Source organism: Sander vitreus, chromosome 1 (genome assembly GCF_031162955.1).
Source record: "Sander vitreus isolate 19-12246 chromosome 1, sanVit1, whole genome shotgun sequence".
In the NCBI taxonomy this organism is placed as follows: Eukaryota; Metazoa; Chordata; class Actinopteri; order Perciformes; family Percidae; genus Sander; species Sander vitreus.
Window position 1 is genome coordinate 36696899 of NC_135855.1, and position 19735 is coordinate 36716633.

The window sequence follows — 19735 nt, forward strand, 5'->3', positions numbered from 1 at the left end:
TATCGATGAATCCGCTAATCAAGACTGTTTCAGCTCTATTTAGCCAATTTATATTCATAATGTACTTCTATAACTATGAGGAGTCTTATTGAAAGAATGCATTACTGAGCACATAACATTAACCATATAACAAACCAATCTTACCCCTCGTACAAATATCCTCACTTTCCACGTGTCATTTTACAACACTAAATATTTCCTCTTTTTGCTACTTTGGTTTTATTTGCATCTTACTGTCATTACGCATTTCAATTATGCTGGCTTTTTATTATCATTTCAGTTCTGTGCTGTTCGTTCTAATTGTTGTATGTCTTGGAGGGGCTTACATGGGTTTCTGATTCCGAATTCATATCCTGTAAATCTTTGTGCTTAATGCTTGAAAAGTGCTATATAAATCAAATTATTATTATTATTATCCATCCATCCATCCATCTTCAGCCGCTTATCCGGGGTCGGGTCGCGGGGGTAGCAGCTCCAGCAGGGGACCCCAAACTTCCCTTTCCCGGGCCACATTAACCAGCTCCGACTGGGGGATCCCGAGGCGTTCCCAGGCCAGGTTAGAGATATAATCCCTCCACCTAGTCCTGGGTCTCCCCCGAGGCCTCCTCCCAGCTGGACGTGCCTGGAACACCTCCCTAGGGAGGCGCCCAGGGGGCATCCTTACCAGATGCCCGAACCACCTCAACTGGCTCCTTTCGACGCAAAGGAGCAGCGGCTTTACTCCGAGCTCCTCACGGATAACTGAGCTTCTCACCCTATCTCTAAGGGAGACGCCAGCTACCCTCCTGAGGAAACCCATTTCGACCGCTTGTACCCTGGATCTTGTTCTTTCGGTCATGACCCAGCCTTCATGACCATAGGTGAGGGTAGGAACAAAAACTGACCGGTAGATTGAGAGCTTTGCCTTCTGGCTCAGCTCTCTTTTCGTCACAACGGTGTGATAAATTGAATGTAATACCGCACCTGCTGTGCCGATTCTCCGACCAATCTCCCGCTCCATTGTCCCCTCACTCGCGAACAAGACCCCAAGGTACTTGAACTCCTTCACTTGGGGTAAGGACTCATTCCCTACCTGGAGAAGGCACTCCATCGGTTTCCTGCTGAGAACCATGGCCTCCGATTTAGAGGTGCTGATCCTCATCCCAGCCGCTTCACACTCGGCTGCGAACCGATCCAGTGAGTGCTGAAGGTCACAGGCCGATGATGCCATCAGGACCACATCATCTGCAAAAAGCAGCGATGAGATCCCCAGCCCACCGAACTGCAACCCCTCTCCACCCCGACTACGCCTCGATATCCTGTCCATAAATACTACAAACAGGATTGGTGACAAGCGCAGCCCTGGCGGAGGCCAACTCTCACCTGAAACGAGTCCGACTTACTGCCGAGAACCTGGACACAGCTCTCGCTTTGGTCGTACAGAGATTGGATGGCCCTGAGAAGGGACCCCCCTCACCCCGTACTCCCGCAGCACCTCCCACAGTATCTCCCGGGGCACCCGGTCATACGCCTTCTCCAGATCCACAAAACACATGTAGACTGGTTGGGCATACTCCCAGGCTCCCTCCAGGATCCTTGCAGAGTAAAGATCTGGTCCGTTGTTCCACGACCAGGGACGGAATCCGCATTGTTCCTCTTCAACCTGAGATTCGACTATCGACCGAACCCTCCTTTCCAGCACCTTGGAGTAGACTTTACCGGGAGGCTGAGAAGTGTGATACCCCTGTAATTGGCACACACCCTCTGGTCCCCCCCTTTTTAAAAGGGGAACCACCACCCCGGTCTGCCACTCCTTAGGCACCGTCCCAGACTTCCACGCAATGTTGAAGAGGCGTGTCAACCAAGACAACCCCTCCACACCCAGAGCTTTAAGCATTTCTGGGACGGATCTCATCAATTCCTGGGGCTTTGCCACTGTGGAGTTGTTTAACTACCTCAGCAACCTCCACCAGGGAAATTGATGCCAATCCCCCCTCATCCTCCAGCTCTGCCTCTACCATAGAGGGCGTATTAGTCGGATTTAGGAGTTCCTCAAAGTGCTCCTTCCACCGCCCTATTACCTCCTCAGTTGAGGTCAACAGCGTCCCATCCTTACTGTACACAGCTTGGATGGTTCCCCGCTCCCCCTCCTGAGGTGGCGAACGGTTTTCCAGAAGTACCTTGGTGCCGACCGAAAGTCCTTCTCCATGTCTTCTCCGAACTTCTCCCACACACGCTGCTTTGCCTCTTTCACGGCAGAGGCTGCAGCCCTTCGGGCCCTTCGGTACCTTGCAACTGCCTCCGGAGTCGCTCTGGGATAACATATCCCGGAAAGACTCCTTCTTCAGTCGGACGGCTTCCCTGACCACCGGTGTCCACCACGGTGTTCGTGGGTTACCACCCCTTGAGGCACCTAAGACCCTAAGACCACAGCTCCTCACCGCAGCTTCAGCAATGGAAACTTTGAACATTGTCCACTCGGGTTCAATGCCCCCCAGCCTCCACAGGGAATGCACGAAAAGCTCCGCCGGAGGTGTGAGTTGAAAGTCTGTCGGACAGGGGCCTCCTCCAGACGTTCCCAATTTACCCGCACTACCCATTTGGGCTTACCAGGTCTGTCCAGAGTCTTCCCCCACCCCCCTGACCCAACTCACCACCAGATGGTGATCGGTTGACAGCTCCGCCCCTCTCTTCACCCGAGTGTCCAAAACATATGGCCTCAGATCAGATGAAACGATTATAAAATCGATCATTGACCTTTGGCCTAGGGTGCTCTGGTACCAAGTACACTTATGAGCATCCCTATGTTCGAACATGGTGTTCGTTATAGACAATCCATGACTAGCACAGAAGTCCAACAACAAACAACCACTCTGGTTTAGATCAGGGAGGCCGTTCCTCCCAATCACGCCTCTCCATGTGTCTCCATCATTACCCACGTGCGTGTTGAAGTCCCCCCAGCAGAACTATGGAGTCCCCGACTGGAGCCCCCATGCAGGACTCCACTCAAGGTCTCCAAGAAGGCCGAATACTCTGAACTCTTGTTTGGTGCATATGCACAAACAACAGTCAGAGTTTTCCCCCACAACCCGCAGGCGTAGGGAGGCGACCCTCTCGTCCACCGGGTTAAACTCCAACGTAGCGGCGCTCAGCCGGGGGCTTGTGAGTATCCCCACACCCGCCCGGCGCCTCACACCCTGGGCAACTCCGGAGAAGAAAAGAGTCCAACCCCTATCCAGGAGTATGGTTCCAGAACCAAGACTGTGCGTAGAGGTAAGCCCCACCAGATCTAACCGGTAGCGCTCCACCTCCCGCACAAGTTCCGGATCCTTCCCCCACAGAGAGGTGACATTCCACGTCCCCAGAGCCAGCCTCTGCTGCCCGGGTCTGGTCCGTCGAGGCCCCTGACCTTCACTGCCACCCATGTGGCAGCGCACCCGACCCCAGCGGTTCCTCCCACAGGTGGTGGGCCCATGGGATAATTATTATTATATTATTATGTTGTTGGTGTCGGACCACAATGGAAACAAGCCTTTGGGCTTTATTGTGTTTTTTTATCCTTTTGAACATCTCTTGTTGACTGTTGGTCAATAAAGTTTTCAATCAATGATTTCCAGATGGGAAAGTCCAACAGATGTACTAATAATGAAAAGTAGCAGACAGTTTAGAAACCTCTATGCAGTCCTCTGAATCATCCCTGCACTCTTAAATAAATGACAACATTAATAAGCATAGAAATAAAATAGTGCACCTCTGCTTAACCTTTATTGAACATCAATACCATGCAGACAAACAAAGCGATTAGCTGAGCCAGCATCAGCATTAGGCCAAATAAATCCCCTCTGCTTCCTGGAAATATGAGACTTTCCCCAATTCACGCAGGGATCAAAGCTAACTGGCTTATCTGCTGGCCGCCTGTGTGAGTCGCTTTTTAACATTTTACCCTGAAATGGACCGAGGTGTCCCATGTCCTTGTTTGCTGATGACTGAACTGATGACGCCTGTGTGCGTGTGTGCGTCATATGTTGTGTTTAGAAACAAGGCATTGTATCTTTGTTCGATGAATATGAATGACAATCGGACCTGCTTATTCATGTGTTTAATCCAAACAAAACATTTGTGGTGTTTTGTTTTCTTTTTACCAATCCCCACTTATTCAAGGGCCTCATACAGGGTTGATTTGTGTTTATTCTGTCAACACACAAGTACAAGTATTCACACACACAAAAAAACATGAGGAAAGCTGTGAAAGGTGTAATTTTCGGAGGAATCATAGCCAAACCAGTCTAATAGGCTACATTGATGCCATCAACACAACATTTAGGAGCGCAATACTAATGATTTAGTTGGAAGTTCCTGTGATGTGACGTTTCCAGTCTATGGTGCAGACTCAAACACACAGAGCTCTGAAGCAGACCTGTCGCTTAGTGTCCACTCTCGCAGTAAAAAACTGTGCAGCTTCAGGTTTATGGACGTGATCTGCTGTCGACATGCTGCGGCAGATGTGACGCGTTTGTGCTCCCTGTACTTCTGCCGTAGTTTCGGTTTTCCACCTCCGATGCAAAGCAGCGTACAGCCACTTCCCTAAACTTTGTCTCATTCAGAGACCAGAGTCTCAAACGGGGCTCTGTGTCTGTCAGAAGGTCTGAGATCTACCGTATCAGCAGAGCAATCACGTACTGCACAGCAGGCTATGGTGCAGGTAGATTATTTTCTGAAATATAGTGACTTTATTCTTGTAAGAGCTTAATATAACTTTATTTTTCGGAAAATATCACGACTCCTCCAAATCTCAGAGAACACAGATGGGATGGGATGAGTTATTTTTTGAATGTGCACAAAGTTTTGGACATGAACAGAAGTCTTGCTCAAACACCTGAAATATCAGCCTACAGTCCAGGGGGTTATTAATAAATTAAAATGAATAATGTGTCATTGAGATGAATAATTGCCATATGCACATTTAAGGAGGTTACTTCCCCAACAAACAATGCAAAAGAGGAGGGAGGAGTAAATTATGCCTAGGCTACATGTGTGCTGATATAATTAGAAAAGTCGATCCAAATCGAATGCCTCAGAGCCTTATTGCAATATATTCCATTTTGTTTTTATATTTGGATTGTAATCTATGTTACCCTTTACATAAAGATATTTCCAGCATAAATTGATTCAGAAAAAGGTAGAAATAGGTGCATAAAAATTCACCAGAATGCAGGAAATGAAGAGTTTAATGCTCAAAATGTTTTGGGGGTGGACCCCCAGACCCCCCACATCATAAGTCACCACATAAATCTGGAAACAAAACCCTGTCCTTTGGGTTGCCAGGCCAGTTGTGATTAGGCCAAATGTTGGTGCCATCTAACTAACATCTACAAACTGGGCAGCTAAAATGAACATACACTGGCTATTAACAAGCTGGGCAAGCCAATTGCTGTTTTGCATTGCATTCAGTTTATTTAAATGTCTCAAGTCCTAGAAACGCCCCTGCCCGAGGGCCAGTGGTCTACGAAAATTCCCAGTAGATCTTTTGGTCCCACTGATGAAGACAACATCAGTGTTGATGTGATGATGAAGACAAAACAGGATTGGCAAGATGTGGCAAGAGTTCACGTCTGAATTAAGATTTGTTTTGAATAATGAAGAGTTTAGTTTAGGCAGCGGTGAAAAGTGAATACTCAAGTATTGTACAGTACTTAAGTACAAGTTGGAGGCACTTATACTTTACTTTAGTATTTCCATTTTTCTGATTATTATCATTATCTGATCATTATTTTCAGCTTTAGTTCCCAGTTACTTTGCATATTATGACTTTTTGAACAGAACTTGTGATCAGTTTCTAAAATAGGATTCACTGTAATAAATTAAACAAGCCAACAGTGTATAAAGTAGTTCAAATTTGCTCTTCCTCGAGCATCTGCAACAGTAAAATGCTGTTTACATGTTAATGCATCATTAATAGTAATGTAACACTGTGATACTTTTATTTCTGATCCTATCGGAATTTAATATTGGTATAACGGTTCATTACCCCTAAACTTGAATAAGTAAACTCTGCTACCAACGGAAAGCCCAAGCATTTCTTTGCAGTGGTCATCCGGATGAAATTAACATTTCACACACACACACACACACACACACACATGACTCAGCAGCAGTAGGCCGCTGAGGGTTTGGCACCAACGATCGCTGCCGAAGCCCAAACTGGCCTTGTTCAGCAGAGCCTCTGTTATCTAAACATCAGTCCGCTTTGGATGTTATGTGTTTTCAATCATGATTGTGTTTCACCACATAATTCACTAATATGTGTCAACACGAGCCTGGTCCAGACTCGGCCACCTTCCAAACCCAAAGACCAGCACAGCAGGAAAGGGGCTTGTGTTTGGATTCTCTGGGCTGCATGCAAGTGAACAAACACGGGTGTCATTTGGACATGTTCACGTGCGCGTTTCGTTTATAGTTGTGGAATTTGGGGGCTATAATCTACGTGTTATAGCAGTGTCATGTTTAGACAACTACAACGGAAGTCAATTTCAGTCCGGTGTAAACAAACCATCATAACCCTGAAACAAACGGGAAAGAATTTGATGGTTAACATAAATGGACAGGATGATAACAACATTAAGTGCCTTGAAAAGGAGTTTTGTTTCCTCTGCTCTGTTAGAAGATCACTTGCAGCAGTACTATGCTTTAATGTACACCCAAACTCTGAAGGGAAAAATAAAGAAAACTTCTCCATAGGATGTAGGATCAACCAATCAGCTTGCTTGACACGCAGGTCCGCACTACGCATTGCTGGGATTTGGGAGATGTGCTGATCGGACTATGATTACCCATAACACTCTTTCCTGCGTATGTTCGCAAAAACATTTACCTGTACTTTGCAGAAGCATAATTCCAGTTTAAGAGGCTGACCTGAGACAGAGACAGAGAGACAGTCTTGTCCTTCATGTTAACAAATTAACTAACAAAGTGTAATTGCATTTACTACTATTATTTGCGTTTTATTCATTTCTTCAGCCAACAGGATCGTCCTTAAAGAAACACTAGATGTGGAGTTACAAGGTTTTCACCTGACAAAAACAACATGCATGCCTGACCCACTTTCCCATCTGGCATTTAGAGCATTGTGGTTTTCTCATGCCCCACTGTAGTGCAGTAGTCTGTGGTCGTGTCAGCTGTATAGATGGCAGTTACAGACTGTTGATGAGGTCTAACAGTCACTGACACCCTCTCATGTCTGATGCTGCTACTGAGATGTGTGTCATTGTTGTCATCTGGATGAGAGAGAATGAAAAAAAGAAAAGTAGTAATAGAAGAGTATCCATTTGTTTTCCCATTTTACCTTCTCTCCGGAGGCTCCAGTGAGGACAAAGGTGGAAAAAACAGGGAGGGAGTATTTGGTGTTAGCTGGCCAGCACTCGATTGTGGCCCCCATGGGAAGGCAGAAGAGAGGGACAGACTCTGGTAGTGGGAATGACTCATAGTCCTCCTCTGGATATCTGCTGAATAAACCTGGAACAGGAAGAGAACTCAGTTAAGAGGGCTGCAAAGTGCACCCTTCCACTGTGATTACCAATCAACAGCCGATTTAGATGCAAAATTGCCCTTCCACAAAGCTCAAAATCAAACCAAACCAGTTCAGTTCACAGAGAGAATGTACTTTATTGAGTCAGACATGCCTGGCTTTGTAACAAGCAATCAGTGCTTGGTAATCAGGCATTTGGGTCATTAGTCACTGTCTGTGAACACAAACAAGAAACAATGATGTAGTGATTTTCAGTTTTGCACCTTCTTAACCTTGTGCTTCATCTAACTTTGGCTCAAGCGTTATTAACAGGCACAAACTGTGGGAAAAAACTCAATGCCTCCTAAGTGACAAACCTTCAAACGTCATCAAAGGTTTGTTCATTAAATGTTGAAAGATTGTAAATGCACAAACGTGCACATTCACATTCTTGGGGGGAATGACAAACTGGTGTACAATTTTTGCCATATATTTCTTACGTTTCTGTATCATTAAACACTAACATAATCTGACACATTTATTCATCATGAAAACACCTGCAAGGGCACAGCTAAAGAAATAATTTTTCCTAGATGAGGAAAACTGTCATTTTGACTTCAGTGAGAAACGATGACAAGCAGTTGTACTAGTTACAGTAACAAGTTACATGGTGGTGATGGAAACCTTGTGAAAAGAGTACACAACACAGGTAATAAATAACTGTGTAGAAAATGATATTCAGTAAAGTTTTGACCAACCGTCATCAACAGCACCAGCGAGTTTAGCTCCCTTTAAAGGAATAGTTTGACTGCTTATTGGCTTTCTTGCAGAGAGTTAAAATAGGTAGAGTCGGAAGCTTGGGGATATAGTCACTACTCACAAGGCCAGTTGGTGAAATGCTGCAGCTGGTGAGCTAACCATTAACTGGACAGCCAGCCCGGCCGGGTTACTGCTGGTCAGACACAACAGCTCCCGGAGCTTCTCTCTCCAGGGTTTCTACAGGTTTCACCAAGTCAAATTTAAGACTTTTTAAGACCATAATGAATGAAATTTAAGACCTACAGTATCACGACATCAAAAACAAAGTCAGATGTCAGAGTCCGAAAAACATTGTCTGGAACAATTCCCAGATTTCCTCATTTGCATTATAGGACTGGTGTCTAGATTGGCTGCAATATAAGTTGCATGTTGGTCTCATTTGTAGTCGTAATACAGTGAATTATATTTGGAGCTTGCTAAAGGTCACTCAGAAAACTCATAATAGTAGCATAGCATAACAGTAGGGCTGGGCGATATGGAGAAAATCAAATATCACGATATTTTTGACCAAATACCTCGATATCGATACCACAACAATATTGTAGTGTTGACTATTGGTGCTTTCACAAAATATTTACACAATGAGATTTTTGATTAATAATCTTCAGTAATGTGGATATAATGACTAAGTGGGGTAAAGGCAAATAATAGAAAAGTTACAGTCTGGTAAGTTCAGAAAATGACATCACTTCACTGTAATGCAGCCTTTAAAACAGGATAAGAAAACACTTATGCCATATTACAATATCCAAAATCTAAGACGATATCTAGTCTCATATCACGATATTGATATAATATCGATATATTACCAGCTCTACATAACAGTCTGCTGCAAACCATTGCTCTTTTGAGAAACATGTTTTACTCGGACAAAGAAGGTTGAATAAAAGTGTATGGAGCAACACGGCTAATAAGCTAAGAAAGCTTGATCTATTTTGGACTCTCCGGCTCTTTTTAAAAGTTATTCAGAGTTCACCAAAGTTGAAATCTACGCAGAACGTTTGCGCAGATTAATTTTGCCTCCTTGAGCTCTGAATATTTACTCTTTATGGCCCAAACACACTTAATATTTGGGAAATTAGTTGTTTGTGTCAACCTGATGAATATGAGTCCAATATTCACTATCATTTTAACTCTGTTTTAGCATCTCCACCAACTCCTAAGAAGAACATCTGGAATCAGCTGCCTGAGGCTGGTGGAAATGGAGATGATAAGAGCACTGAGACTGAACCAAAACTAAAAAGGGTTAATAAACTCCATAGAGCTGCAAAGTCGTTGATAATTCTCATGGAATGGAATGTGCAAGTGACTCCATTCACATTACATACTGTAGTCGTTTGATTTTACAATAAGTTCCTATACAAATAAATTGATTAATGCAACTTTGAGAATTAACATAGTATCAATTCAGGAGGTTCCTGACAGTTCTTCTCACTAAATATTAGGCTACTATAATGTACACACTGGGGAAGGTCTTGTATACGCTCTACAGCTAAATGTACACATTTAAAATATTTCCATGTTTATTTGAAAAGGGACAGATGCTACGACATAGACATTTGTGCAACAAATCTCCAATGTACAGCATCACAGCATTTATAGCTACTGCTAATTTCCACTGCCTGTCCACCAACAAAACAAACTTAGTTTGTTCAGTTCTGGATCAAACTGTCACATTAGTCTATAAATAAAGTCAGATGTTGCAGAACATGTTTGTTTCCAAATCTCAAAGCTTGAAGCATGCTGGATTTTTCCTGGCCTGAAATGTTGAAAATAAAAACTTAATTTCTGTGAGCTGACTTATCCAAAAAAACTAGTGAGAAACAGATAGGATCGCTCTATTCACAGTCTGCTGCATATTTCAAGATATGTACAACAAATATCAGCCAGCCAATCTGAAGCTGAGCCAAACACAACCACACAGAGCCAACAGTGTTATCAGAAAATGACAATCTTCTGTCAGCTGTTTCTGGCACTGAAATGTCACAAAGATTTAATGTAAAATAAGCCTCATATTACCAGTAAATATATGGCAACCATTTAACCCTTTAAGGGGGAAGGATATTGGCGTGCAGAGGCTTATCTCAGCTCCAATTCTGAGGCATCAACATGCAGCCAGTTTACTCTGCAGCAGACCCTCCTCTCTACAGACATTTCTATAACAACACACAACTGCAACACATAGAGAAACAGGCAATATGTTCATTGCAATAAATATTTTTCACTTCAAAATTAACTTACTTTTTAGTACAACTTTTCCAATTTCGTATTCATACAACAAGTAACTTTCCAAATACATCTCTTCTCACATTCTCTGACTAGTTTGTTTTTCTCACAAAAGTAGAATAAGTGATTAGGGGAAGAACTGAGGGGGGAGAGAAAGTATTGGTTATCTGACATATATACCGGGAACAGGAGGTACACAGTATTTGGATGTGTGTGCACTGGTAGTTATGGGATTAGGAAGACTTACCTGCTTTGTAGGCTATTGTGTTGGTTTTGGCCACAGACTTCTTATAACACAGGTAGACCGAGGAGCCCCACTGAAAACAAGAGCACAACGGGAAAACTTAGCATTTAAAAGAAATGATAACCCCATTTGATGATAGTCAGCATGATGTTTCTGGGAACCACACATAGCTCCTCCGCCACCATCTGTGTGAAGCTAGGTTCATGGTCGCCGTAGTGTTCCCGGCGCGAGCCATAAAATTCCGTCACCATCCCGTCTGTCGTTTCCAGCGCGAAGGCTCCACAGTCTATGGTTCGCACGCTCCCTGGTGTTTCGGATAATGCTGCAACGAACAATGCGTTGACCATAAACGTCTCAGAGCATGCACGTAGCGGGGGCTCACACCACGGTAAGCCTTGTGAGTGAGTGTGAGTGTGTGTGTGTGTGTATATATATATGTAAATGAGAGGTTAATTGCAAAGCCCTTTGTCCACTAAGGCAGAAAAGCACTGTATAAGTGCAGCCTATAATCAATCAATCATTCTTTGGCCTCAATTAAAATGTCCCCATAAAGCCAGTCAGTGTAATTATCAATAAAGTAGAAACTACTGTACAAAGATATATTACCCCTCCACCAGGTTAGACCTACACATCCCAACCAAAAGTCCAACTACACTTGTAACTAAACCATTAGCATGCAGAGAGAGAAGTGATAATGCGTCGGATAAACACGTCTTGTTTGTGACAATTAGTCACTGTAAGGGAAAGATGGTCTATGGCGACTCAAATTTGCAATACATCTTTAACAACCCGGGGCTAGAGATGAAGTATGCACCCAGAGCTGTGCTGAAATATTAAAACGATCCTCACAGCTCCTACATTAGTCAGATTGAAAAATGAGGGTAGCTAAATGTCAATTTTATTGTAGGAGCCATAACTTCTACTGCATGCATCACAAGTCTCTGTAGATGTAATGTATATACAGACTCACTAATCACTTCCTGTTTTAAGACAAATGCAGCCACACACTCAGTTTCTCAAGGGGAGGGTCGTCACCGGTTATATGAAATGCCAAATGCAGAGCACGCTGCACACAGCAAGGACTAAAAATTATGACTAAATATCATCGTCAACGAACCTTTATCACGTGACGAAAACGAGACGAGACGCAACGTAAATGCTGGTCAAAATAAAAACCATGCTAAAAGGTCTCTTTCATTTTTGTTGACCAAAACGAGACGAAATGTTATAACGTTATTTCGTCTCAGTAAGTCGCGTTATTATTAATATTATTTTGCAGTATTTCTGTTCCCTGTCTCACTTCAGAGCTGCATCAGGTCGCACTCGGGTCACACTGCGTTATTTCCTCAAGCCCTGTTGCGGCATTATTTAATTTATAAGATGCAGCGGTGAGTTAGAGACGAGCGTAAACGACAACAAACTAAATTAAGTCTGACACAGAGAAAGCTGGGACCGTGGCCGGCCAGCCGGAGTTCGTCTTTGGGAGAAAAAGAATAAACGGCATTTGGAAAAAACGGAATGTGTTGTGGAAAAAGATGGGGAGAAATGCGACCACAAAATCACAGGAAAAAACACCACGAACCTTAAGAGACATCTCAAGCCATTCCATAATTAAATTGAGGTAAGTCAAGACATTAAGGTAACGTTACTTTCTATTTTAGAAAGCTAATGTCAACTCATGAGGCTGTGGTTAATGGGTCTCATTGTAACGTTAGCTTTAGACGTTAGCCACTGGAGCTGAAAACGACGTGTGTGTGTGAGAGAGAGAGAGAGAGAGAGAGAGAGAGAGACAGAGAGTGTGTGGGTTCTTAGTTCCTACCTGACTGACTCCATGTGTACTAAGCATCCCTTGTTGGCCAACATTTTGGTTTTGTCTACACTACTAGGTACTTATACTATATTGACTGGATTAAATAGAATTGGATTACTAAAAAGAGACTAAAATACAATTTTCATTGACTAAAACTAGACTAAAATATTCGGACTAAAATACGACTAAAATGCTCAGACTTTTAGTCGACTGAAAGTTGACTAGACACGGGCCCCTGGTTAGCTCACCTGGTAGAGCGGGCGCCCATATATAGACGTTTACTCCTCGATGCAGCGGCCGCGGGTTCGACTCTGACCTGCGGCCCTTTGCTGCAGGTCATTCCCCTTCTCTCTCCCCCCCCTTTCAAGTCTAACCTGTCCTATCCATATAAAGGCCTTAAAATGCCCCAAAAATAATCTTTAAAAAAAAAGAAAGTTGACTAGACTAAAAAGAGTATGAACGTGACTAAAACTAATAAAAACTAAAATGACAGTTTGACACAAAGACTAGACTAAAACTAAAATTGAAACAGGCCGCCAAAAACAACAGTGTGTGTGTGTGTGTGTGTGTGTGTGTGTGTGTGTGACATTAAGAGAATATGACAGGATGATGGGCAATGGAAGGAAAGAGATATTTTTCAGTAGAAATACTTAGTGAGGATTAAACCAAACACGAGAGCAGAGGCCATAAAACTCGAGGGACTTCCCTCATCGAAAAGAAATTGGAACCGTATTAACACACATGGCACTTAAACTTCCAGAGGCAATGCACGGTGGTTTTAGACAATTTTCCATAATTGGATGCACTAGCCAGTTCGTGTGAGTCACCTAGGGGTTGAAATCTCAACCTTACAACACCTTACAACATAAACTGGAAAAAACAAGTAGCAGGTGGGATGCAGTCTATTCTTTGCCCTTCTCTGTCCACAGAGAAGCTCTGCTCTACATTTTTTCCAACATAACGCCATCATTTCAAATCTTTAACTGAAGAAAGTATTTTTTGTGTTCGTCAGGCTTACTCATAGTCATCGCCATGAAGCTCAATGTCATCTTGTATTTGCTGACTGTATTTCTGAAGCTCATATCACCAATTTAATTCTCTCTCCTTTAAACCGTGTGGAGAAGGATTTGAGAAAAGTGAGGCATCGGCGGTATAGAGTTGAGGATTCAAGACGTCTGGCTAAAAAAAATATCTTCACAGTTTGAATTTCAGACAAGGCTCTGACAGGATGAGCAATGACGTCTGCAGAAACCAAAATGTCATGGTGTAGCATATGTTAATACCTTGATGAAGAACATTCCAGGAGTTATTCTGTAATGAAGAACATGACCTTTTTGGAGTGCCCACTTACCCTCAACCTGCACCCTCTACCGAAGTTACCTATTTCTTTCATCAGAATTCCCTGTCCCAAAGACTTGGCTTGGGAACCTGAGGGTGGGCGGTTCAAGTCCTGCACAGAACCACAGTACGGAGTGTGGACTGCCAGCTGGAGAGGTGCAAGTTCACCTCCTGGGCACTGCCGAGGTGCCCTTGAGCAAGGCAATAAATCCCAACTGCTTGGAGTGTCGTCTAAGTGGCACCCCTTCGCTCTGACATCTCTCCACTAATGCATGTCTATAGGTTGTGTGTGTATTTCAGGCCTAAGTTTGTAATGAATTACAACAACAGAATGTAAAAATTGAATTTCCACAATGAGGGATTAATAAAGTGCTTCTTCTTAACAACTGAATGAATTCCATGTGTCCATCCTGTTGCTCTGGGAAATTGCTCTCTCGTTTTTGCAAATGGGGACTCCAGAAAGAAGCCCTTGCTTTTTGACTCTGAGGCACTGATACCAAAATGTGATGTTTACTGTTGATGTATCAAAACTCCGTCGCAGACGCTAGAAATGCCTGGAGTTAACCAAGAAACACCTCGCCAAATAAAATGTAAAAAGTACATTGTGAAAAGCCGCATGTTAACAATGACTGGGCGTTTCCTGTCCACCAGTGTCTCTCTCACCATGCTGCTGTTGAGATTCTTCTCCACCTTGCAGAAGGTGTGCGGGGGAGTCTCGCCCTTGCTCGGGATGATGATGCAGATGTCCGTGACGGCGAGGGCGGTGTGCGGCTGGCTCTCAGGCGCCCGTCGGTAGGTGACGTAGATGCGCTGGGAGGAATTGCTGCTGATGTTGGCTGGACGACCGGAGGGTGTGGTCTGGATGAGGTGACAGCCCTGCTTCAGCCGCTCCTTCCACTCATACAGCACGCTGCGGGAGGAGGCACAACACAGCAATCAGCCAAACAAAACTCCACATCAGCGTGTAGTTATTAGTGTGATTACCGCCTGGAATTAATCAACACAATATGCAGTCATGATCTCATTGGCCCAATTAGGTGGAGCTTCCTGTTTAAGTCTAGCATTGGGCATTCATCCCAGGTTTCAGTGGCTGACAGAATGGAGATGACTAAGCTTAATGTCTGCTTTGCACATCATAAACTGCAAAGCTGAATTGATGCGATTCATGAAAGACCAACATATATATGAGCTTAAAGTGGCAGGCAGAGTGCACAGATGTCTCCTTAACTTCAAGCTCAGGGTCACTTTTGAACTCAATAACTTTGGCCACACTTACCTGAGTCTACACCGCAGCAGCAACAACAACAACATACACTATGAGGTAAAAGAGCCATCAAGTTTTTGACACACAAGTGAAGATTGAAGTGAAAGTTTCAAGTAATTTAAAACTGCAAATTCTCTGGTTTCACTTACAGTAAGTCATCAGGCATTTTAGTTTCTTTGTAACTCGTGATTATACTAGCTGGTGAAAGAATGACAGTTGGGCATCTATGCTGCACGCAAATGCCATATTCAGTGTCCGGTAACAGCAACATGGCAGCTCACATAAACAGAGGAAACTACGAGCCAAGTGAGGAGCTCCAGCTGCTTTCAAACACAAACTGACAGAGTAATCACGGGGTAAAATATTACACATTCTTTATCTTCTGTATGCTGGCTTTGCTGTGGAAAGTGACAGACATAAAGTTTGGCGGGTGCATACTGAACTTGTATGACGCTGTAATTAGAAGAAAACAAATGTAATATGTTTATTTCTATACACTAATTAATCACTGTCCCCTGCATATCTGCAGTATTGACCATGCTTTAAAGTGGAGCACACTTTGACCTAAATGTACTTTTGCTATTGTTGCAAATTTAATTTGGAGCACAATTCTTTGCTAAATTATAATATTGAGTATTGTGCTGATGTGTTTTTATATAAAAAATGAAAACTTTTTTTTATTTTTTTTATTCTATTTAACCAGGATGATCTCTTGAAATTATAATTCTCCATAAAATTGTTTTATCACCTATTAAGAATTTTTTAATGACAATTTCATTTTTACCCTAAAATCACATCAAATGTGGGATTTGTTGCATCCGACAGTTCTCATGCAGTATATGCATATAGGAGTACACTGTCAGTCAAAATGTATTAACCCAGAACAGCACTGTAATAAGGCACCAGGGGACACTCACACAAACCACTTAGTGGACAAGTACTCAGAGATGTAGACTAACAGTAGCAGTACATTTAAAAAGTCCCTCTTTGTGCTTCCATTATGCACTTATCTTCCATTAATGTTTCAAGTGGATCTCAACAGACATTTTGTGGCACTTTTTAAAAGCTGAAAAGAGAACAGAATTTAAAGTGGGCAACTGGGGGAGTTTTTTTTCTCCATTTTGTCTGTTTTTTATTTCGGGTTCTCCTTGCTATGGTGATTCTGCTCTGCTCACGGCCCTACCCATCAGACCAGTACAGCCGACAGCTTCCCTTCATTGACGGAGCCATCAGTTGTGTAGAATTGGAAGCCTCGGTTGCTACAAGCATGCACGGAGACGTTTATGCTCAACGCATTGCACGTCGCATTACTCTCCGAAACACCAGGGGGCATACAAACAAAATAATCTGTGAATAAACAAAAAGTAGTAGAGAAGAAGTAGAGAGCGGAAGAAAAGGAAAGCAGGCTGCCTGGCAACAGTAGTAAAAACATTCATGACAAACACTGACGTGCCGCCAAACATGACATTTATCTGCTCTAATTATTAAACGGGTATATTGTTTAACTCCAAGTTGAAATGACTCTCGATGTTAGAAACACTCTTTCCATGAGGCTGTTTTTTTTTTTTAGTTTTTTTTTAGCTTTGACAAAGCAATCTCATGGTTTTCCACACCCTCCAGCAAAATGCTTCTTCTTTTCCCAGTGTGGTGTATCTCTTGGACCACATATTTAAGGTCATTTGACTCCCTGTGGTCTGTGCATGAAGAATCATACAGAGGTTTGTACAGGCAAGCCTGCTCGGCCAGTCTTCCTAGCCGACCACGTTGAAATGGAAAGCGCAGAGCACGCCAAGTTACATTATGGCTCATGCACCTCTATTGTATTGTTAAGGCTGTCAGATACTAACTTAAGTAATCACAAGACAGAATCTGTCAGTGTTTGGGTGTATTACCGCCTCTGATGTCAATGATCCTCATATTTCCTTCTAGTCCTCAATATTGAACAAAGCTAAATTGATATTAATATGACTGGTCACAGATAACACTAGGGATTCCCTCTGCTGTCTGAGCAACAAGTCACTGTCACATATGTAATATGTATACATCAATATGTAATAATGCAGTTAATCTGATTCTGCACACACACACATACACACATACACATACATACACACACACACACACACACACACACACACACACACACACACACACACACACCTCAGCTTCCCCATTAGTCCTACCAATGTCTGGGAAGTGCAGCTCCTCTGGGCTTTCAGCACACAAAAGCTGCTGATACTGTCTGAGCAGAGCCTCTGTGTCAGTGCCTGATAAGCACTGCACACTGTAGTGTCAGAGGCCGTGTGAGTCTCCTTAGCATCGTCACCACCTGCCTCCTGCCAGCCAGAGGTGTGCGAGGACTGAACAAATGGTATTGAATTCCCCCAGTTCAAAAGATGTTGCTGAGGTGGACACCTGTAACAGCGCTTCACACTATTCCACTTTTTGTTGCAAAATTACAATGGGGAACGGCTGCAAGGCAGACAGAAAGGGGCTGCTGTGGAAAACTGCTGCACAGGGAGAACAGAGCGCTTTAGCTTTTCAGAACCAACATGATATGGAGCAGTTTTTAGCCATAAACTGAACTTTATCACTCACAATACTAAGGAAGTGCAGGGCAGAGTCTCATGGTAAGTACAAAGCTGAGAGTTCTAGAAACAACAGCAGCCACAATGTTTGCTAAGAGCAGCAGCTATTCATTACTAGGAATGAGACAAGTAATGGACACAGCAACATGTTGCAATAGATAAACAACATGGCCGGGTGTGTGTGTGTAGAAACTGGACACAAAATCAATTTAAAGCAATTTTCTGAAATTTCAGCAATATAAAATGTGAATCAGCATTCTACAGCAGATGAAGCAGAAGCAGATAATACAACATGTGTGTCCTTTATCACATCTCTGTTTCAGTATACCAAATGTTCTGCCCCACTCAAAGCTTAAAAACTATTCTGCCTTTTTTTGGAAGTGTCTTTATTATACGTACAGTATGTACCATCATCACTGTCAGCAAAATATCCCGGCGTACCCTGTGATTATAGAGATAAAGAGCTGCATTTTTAATTATTAGGACAAATTGATTCTTCAATCGGGGTTTTGTGGTCACAATGCAATAGCAATGCCAACAGACAACCTGTCCACAGTTGGTTTGATACAATTTCTTTTTCGCCATAAAAATTCACACTTTCTGTAGAATGCAGTACGCAGATTGTAAATAAGAGTTTTGTTTTCCCCAAAGCACTCTCATATTCTGGTCATTCACGTATTGACGGTTGTTTGAATATAACTTATTCTTCACAACTGGGCTACATAGCTTTAGTTTGAGCCAATAAGATCTATAACTGAGCAGGACTGTAGGTCAGTGACATTGTTGAGATTTGCATTACACTGCAGGAAGTCTTTTTTTATAGAGCTTTTAAAATTATTTTGCTGTGGTTAAATAACTACATGTTTTTACCCATGCTAGCAGCATGGCTCTAGGGTTGACAAGGATGCATTGCCATGACATTTTGTACTGACATTCATGATGCCCAGAGGGAATGGCCTACTGACTTAGGTGATCTCCTGACATTTACTCCTGCACCATCATGAGGTTCACACTTGTGGTTTTTACTGAAACTAAAACTATTGGATGGATTTCCTTGAAATTTGGTACACACATTTTTCCTCAGGATGAATTGTTAAAACTTTGGTGATTTCTTAAAGTGCCCATATTATGCTCATTTTCAGGTTCATAATTGTAATTAGAGGTTGTACCAGAATAGGTGTACAAGGTTTAATTTTCAAAAAGCATCATATTTTTGTTGAACATGCACATTGCTGCAGCTCCTCTTGTCACCCTGTGTGTTGAGCTCTCTGTTTTAGCTACAGAGTGAGACCTCTCACTGCTGTAACATCTTTGTTGGGAGGCGCACATGCGCAGTAGCTAGGTAAGGATCACATCACCTAGCTGTTTGTTTCTACAACTTCAGTCAGTACAAGGCAGGATTAGCCAGGAGACTTCTTCTAAACGAGGGCGCACTTCCAACTTTGCGTGGAATACCTGCAGAACAGGGACATGTGAGTAGTTCTTTTGTAGATTATGGTGAACTAGTGTGTGTTGTAGCAGTGTTTTGCCATTGAGAATGAGCTAGCATGCTACGGTTAGCCACCTTGTCTCGGCTACTGACGTAGAAAGCCGTGCAGATTTTGAACAGCTCACCCGGAGACTGAAGGCAGGACACATTCAGAAACCGTATCTCACTCAAAACAGCATGGATGGTTTTATTTCAAAGTTTGTATGCGTGTGGAAGCACCAGAGACACAAAATAACAAAAAAACAAAAAAGTGATTTTTTTTCATAATATGGGCACTTTAAGTCTTCCAGCTTCATCGGGTCAAAATTTGTATTTGTTGCTTTTATTTTAACTTGATGACTAGTTTATGGTTTACCAAATACCCCAAAAACTAATGACATTCCCATCAGCCCCTGTGCTTAAATAGCAAATGTAAGAATGTAAACATGCTAAACTGAGATGGTAAACATGGTGAACATTTTACCTGCTAAACAT

General features: G+C 42.9%; 1 protein-coding gene across 1 annotated transcript in view; it reads right to left on the bottom strand.

The window, feature by feature from the left end:
- LOC144520280 (C-myc promoter-binding protein-like) overlaps positions 1-19735 on the bottom strand; it is a 90242-nt gene that overhangs the window by 52142 nt on the left and 18365 nt on the right. Inside the window, exons 3-5 of the mRNA XM_078253950.1 lie at positions 14584-14830; positions 10776-10845; positions 7322-7491 (exon numbers count right to left, since the gene is read on the bottom strand). Of these exons, the coding sequence (XP_078110076.1) occupies positions 7322-7491; positions 10776-10845; positions 14584-14830 (487 nt within the window). The remainder of the gene's footprint in view (positions 1-7321; positions 7492-10775; positions 10846-14583; positions 14831-19735) is intronic.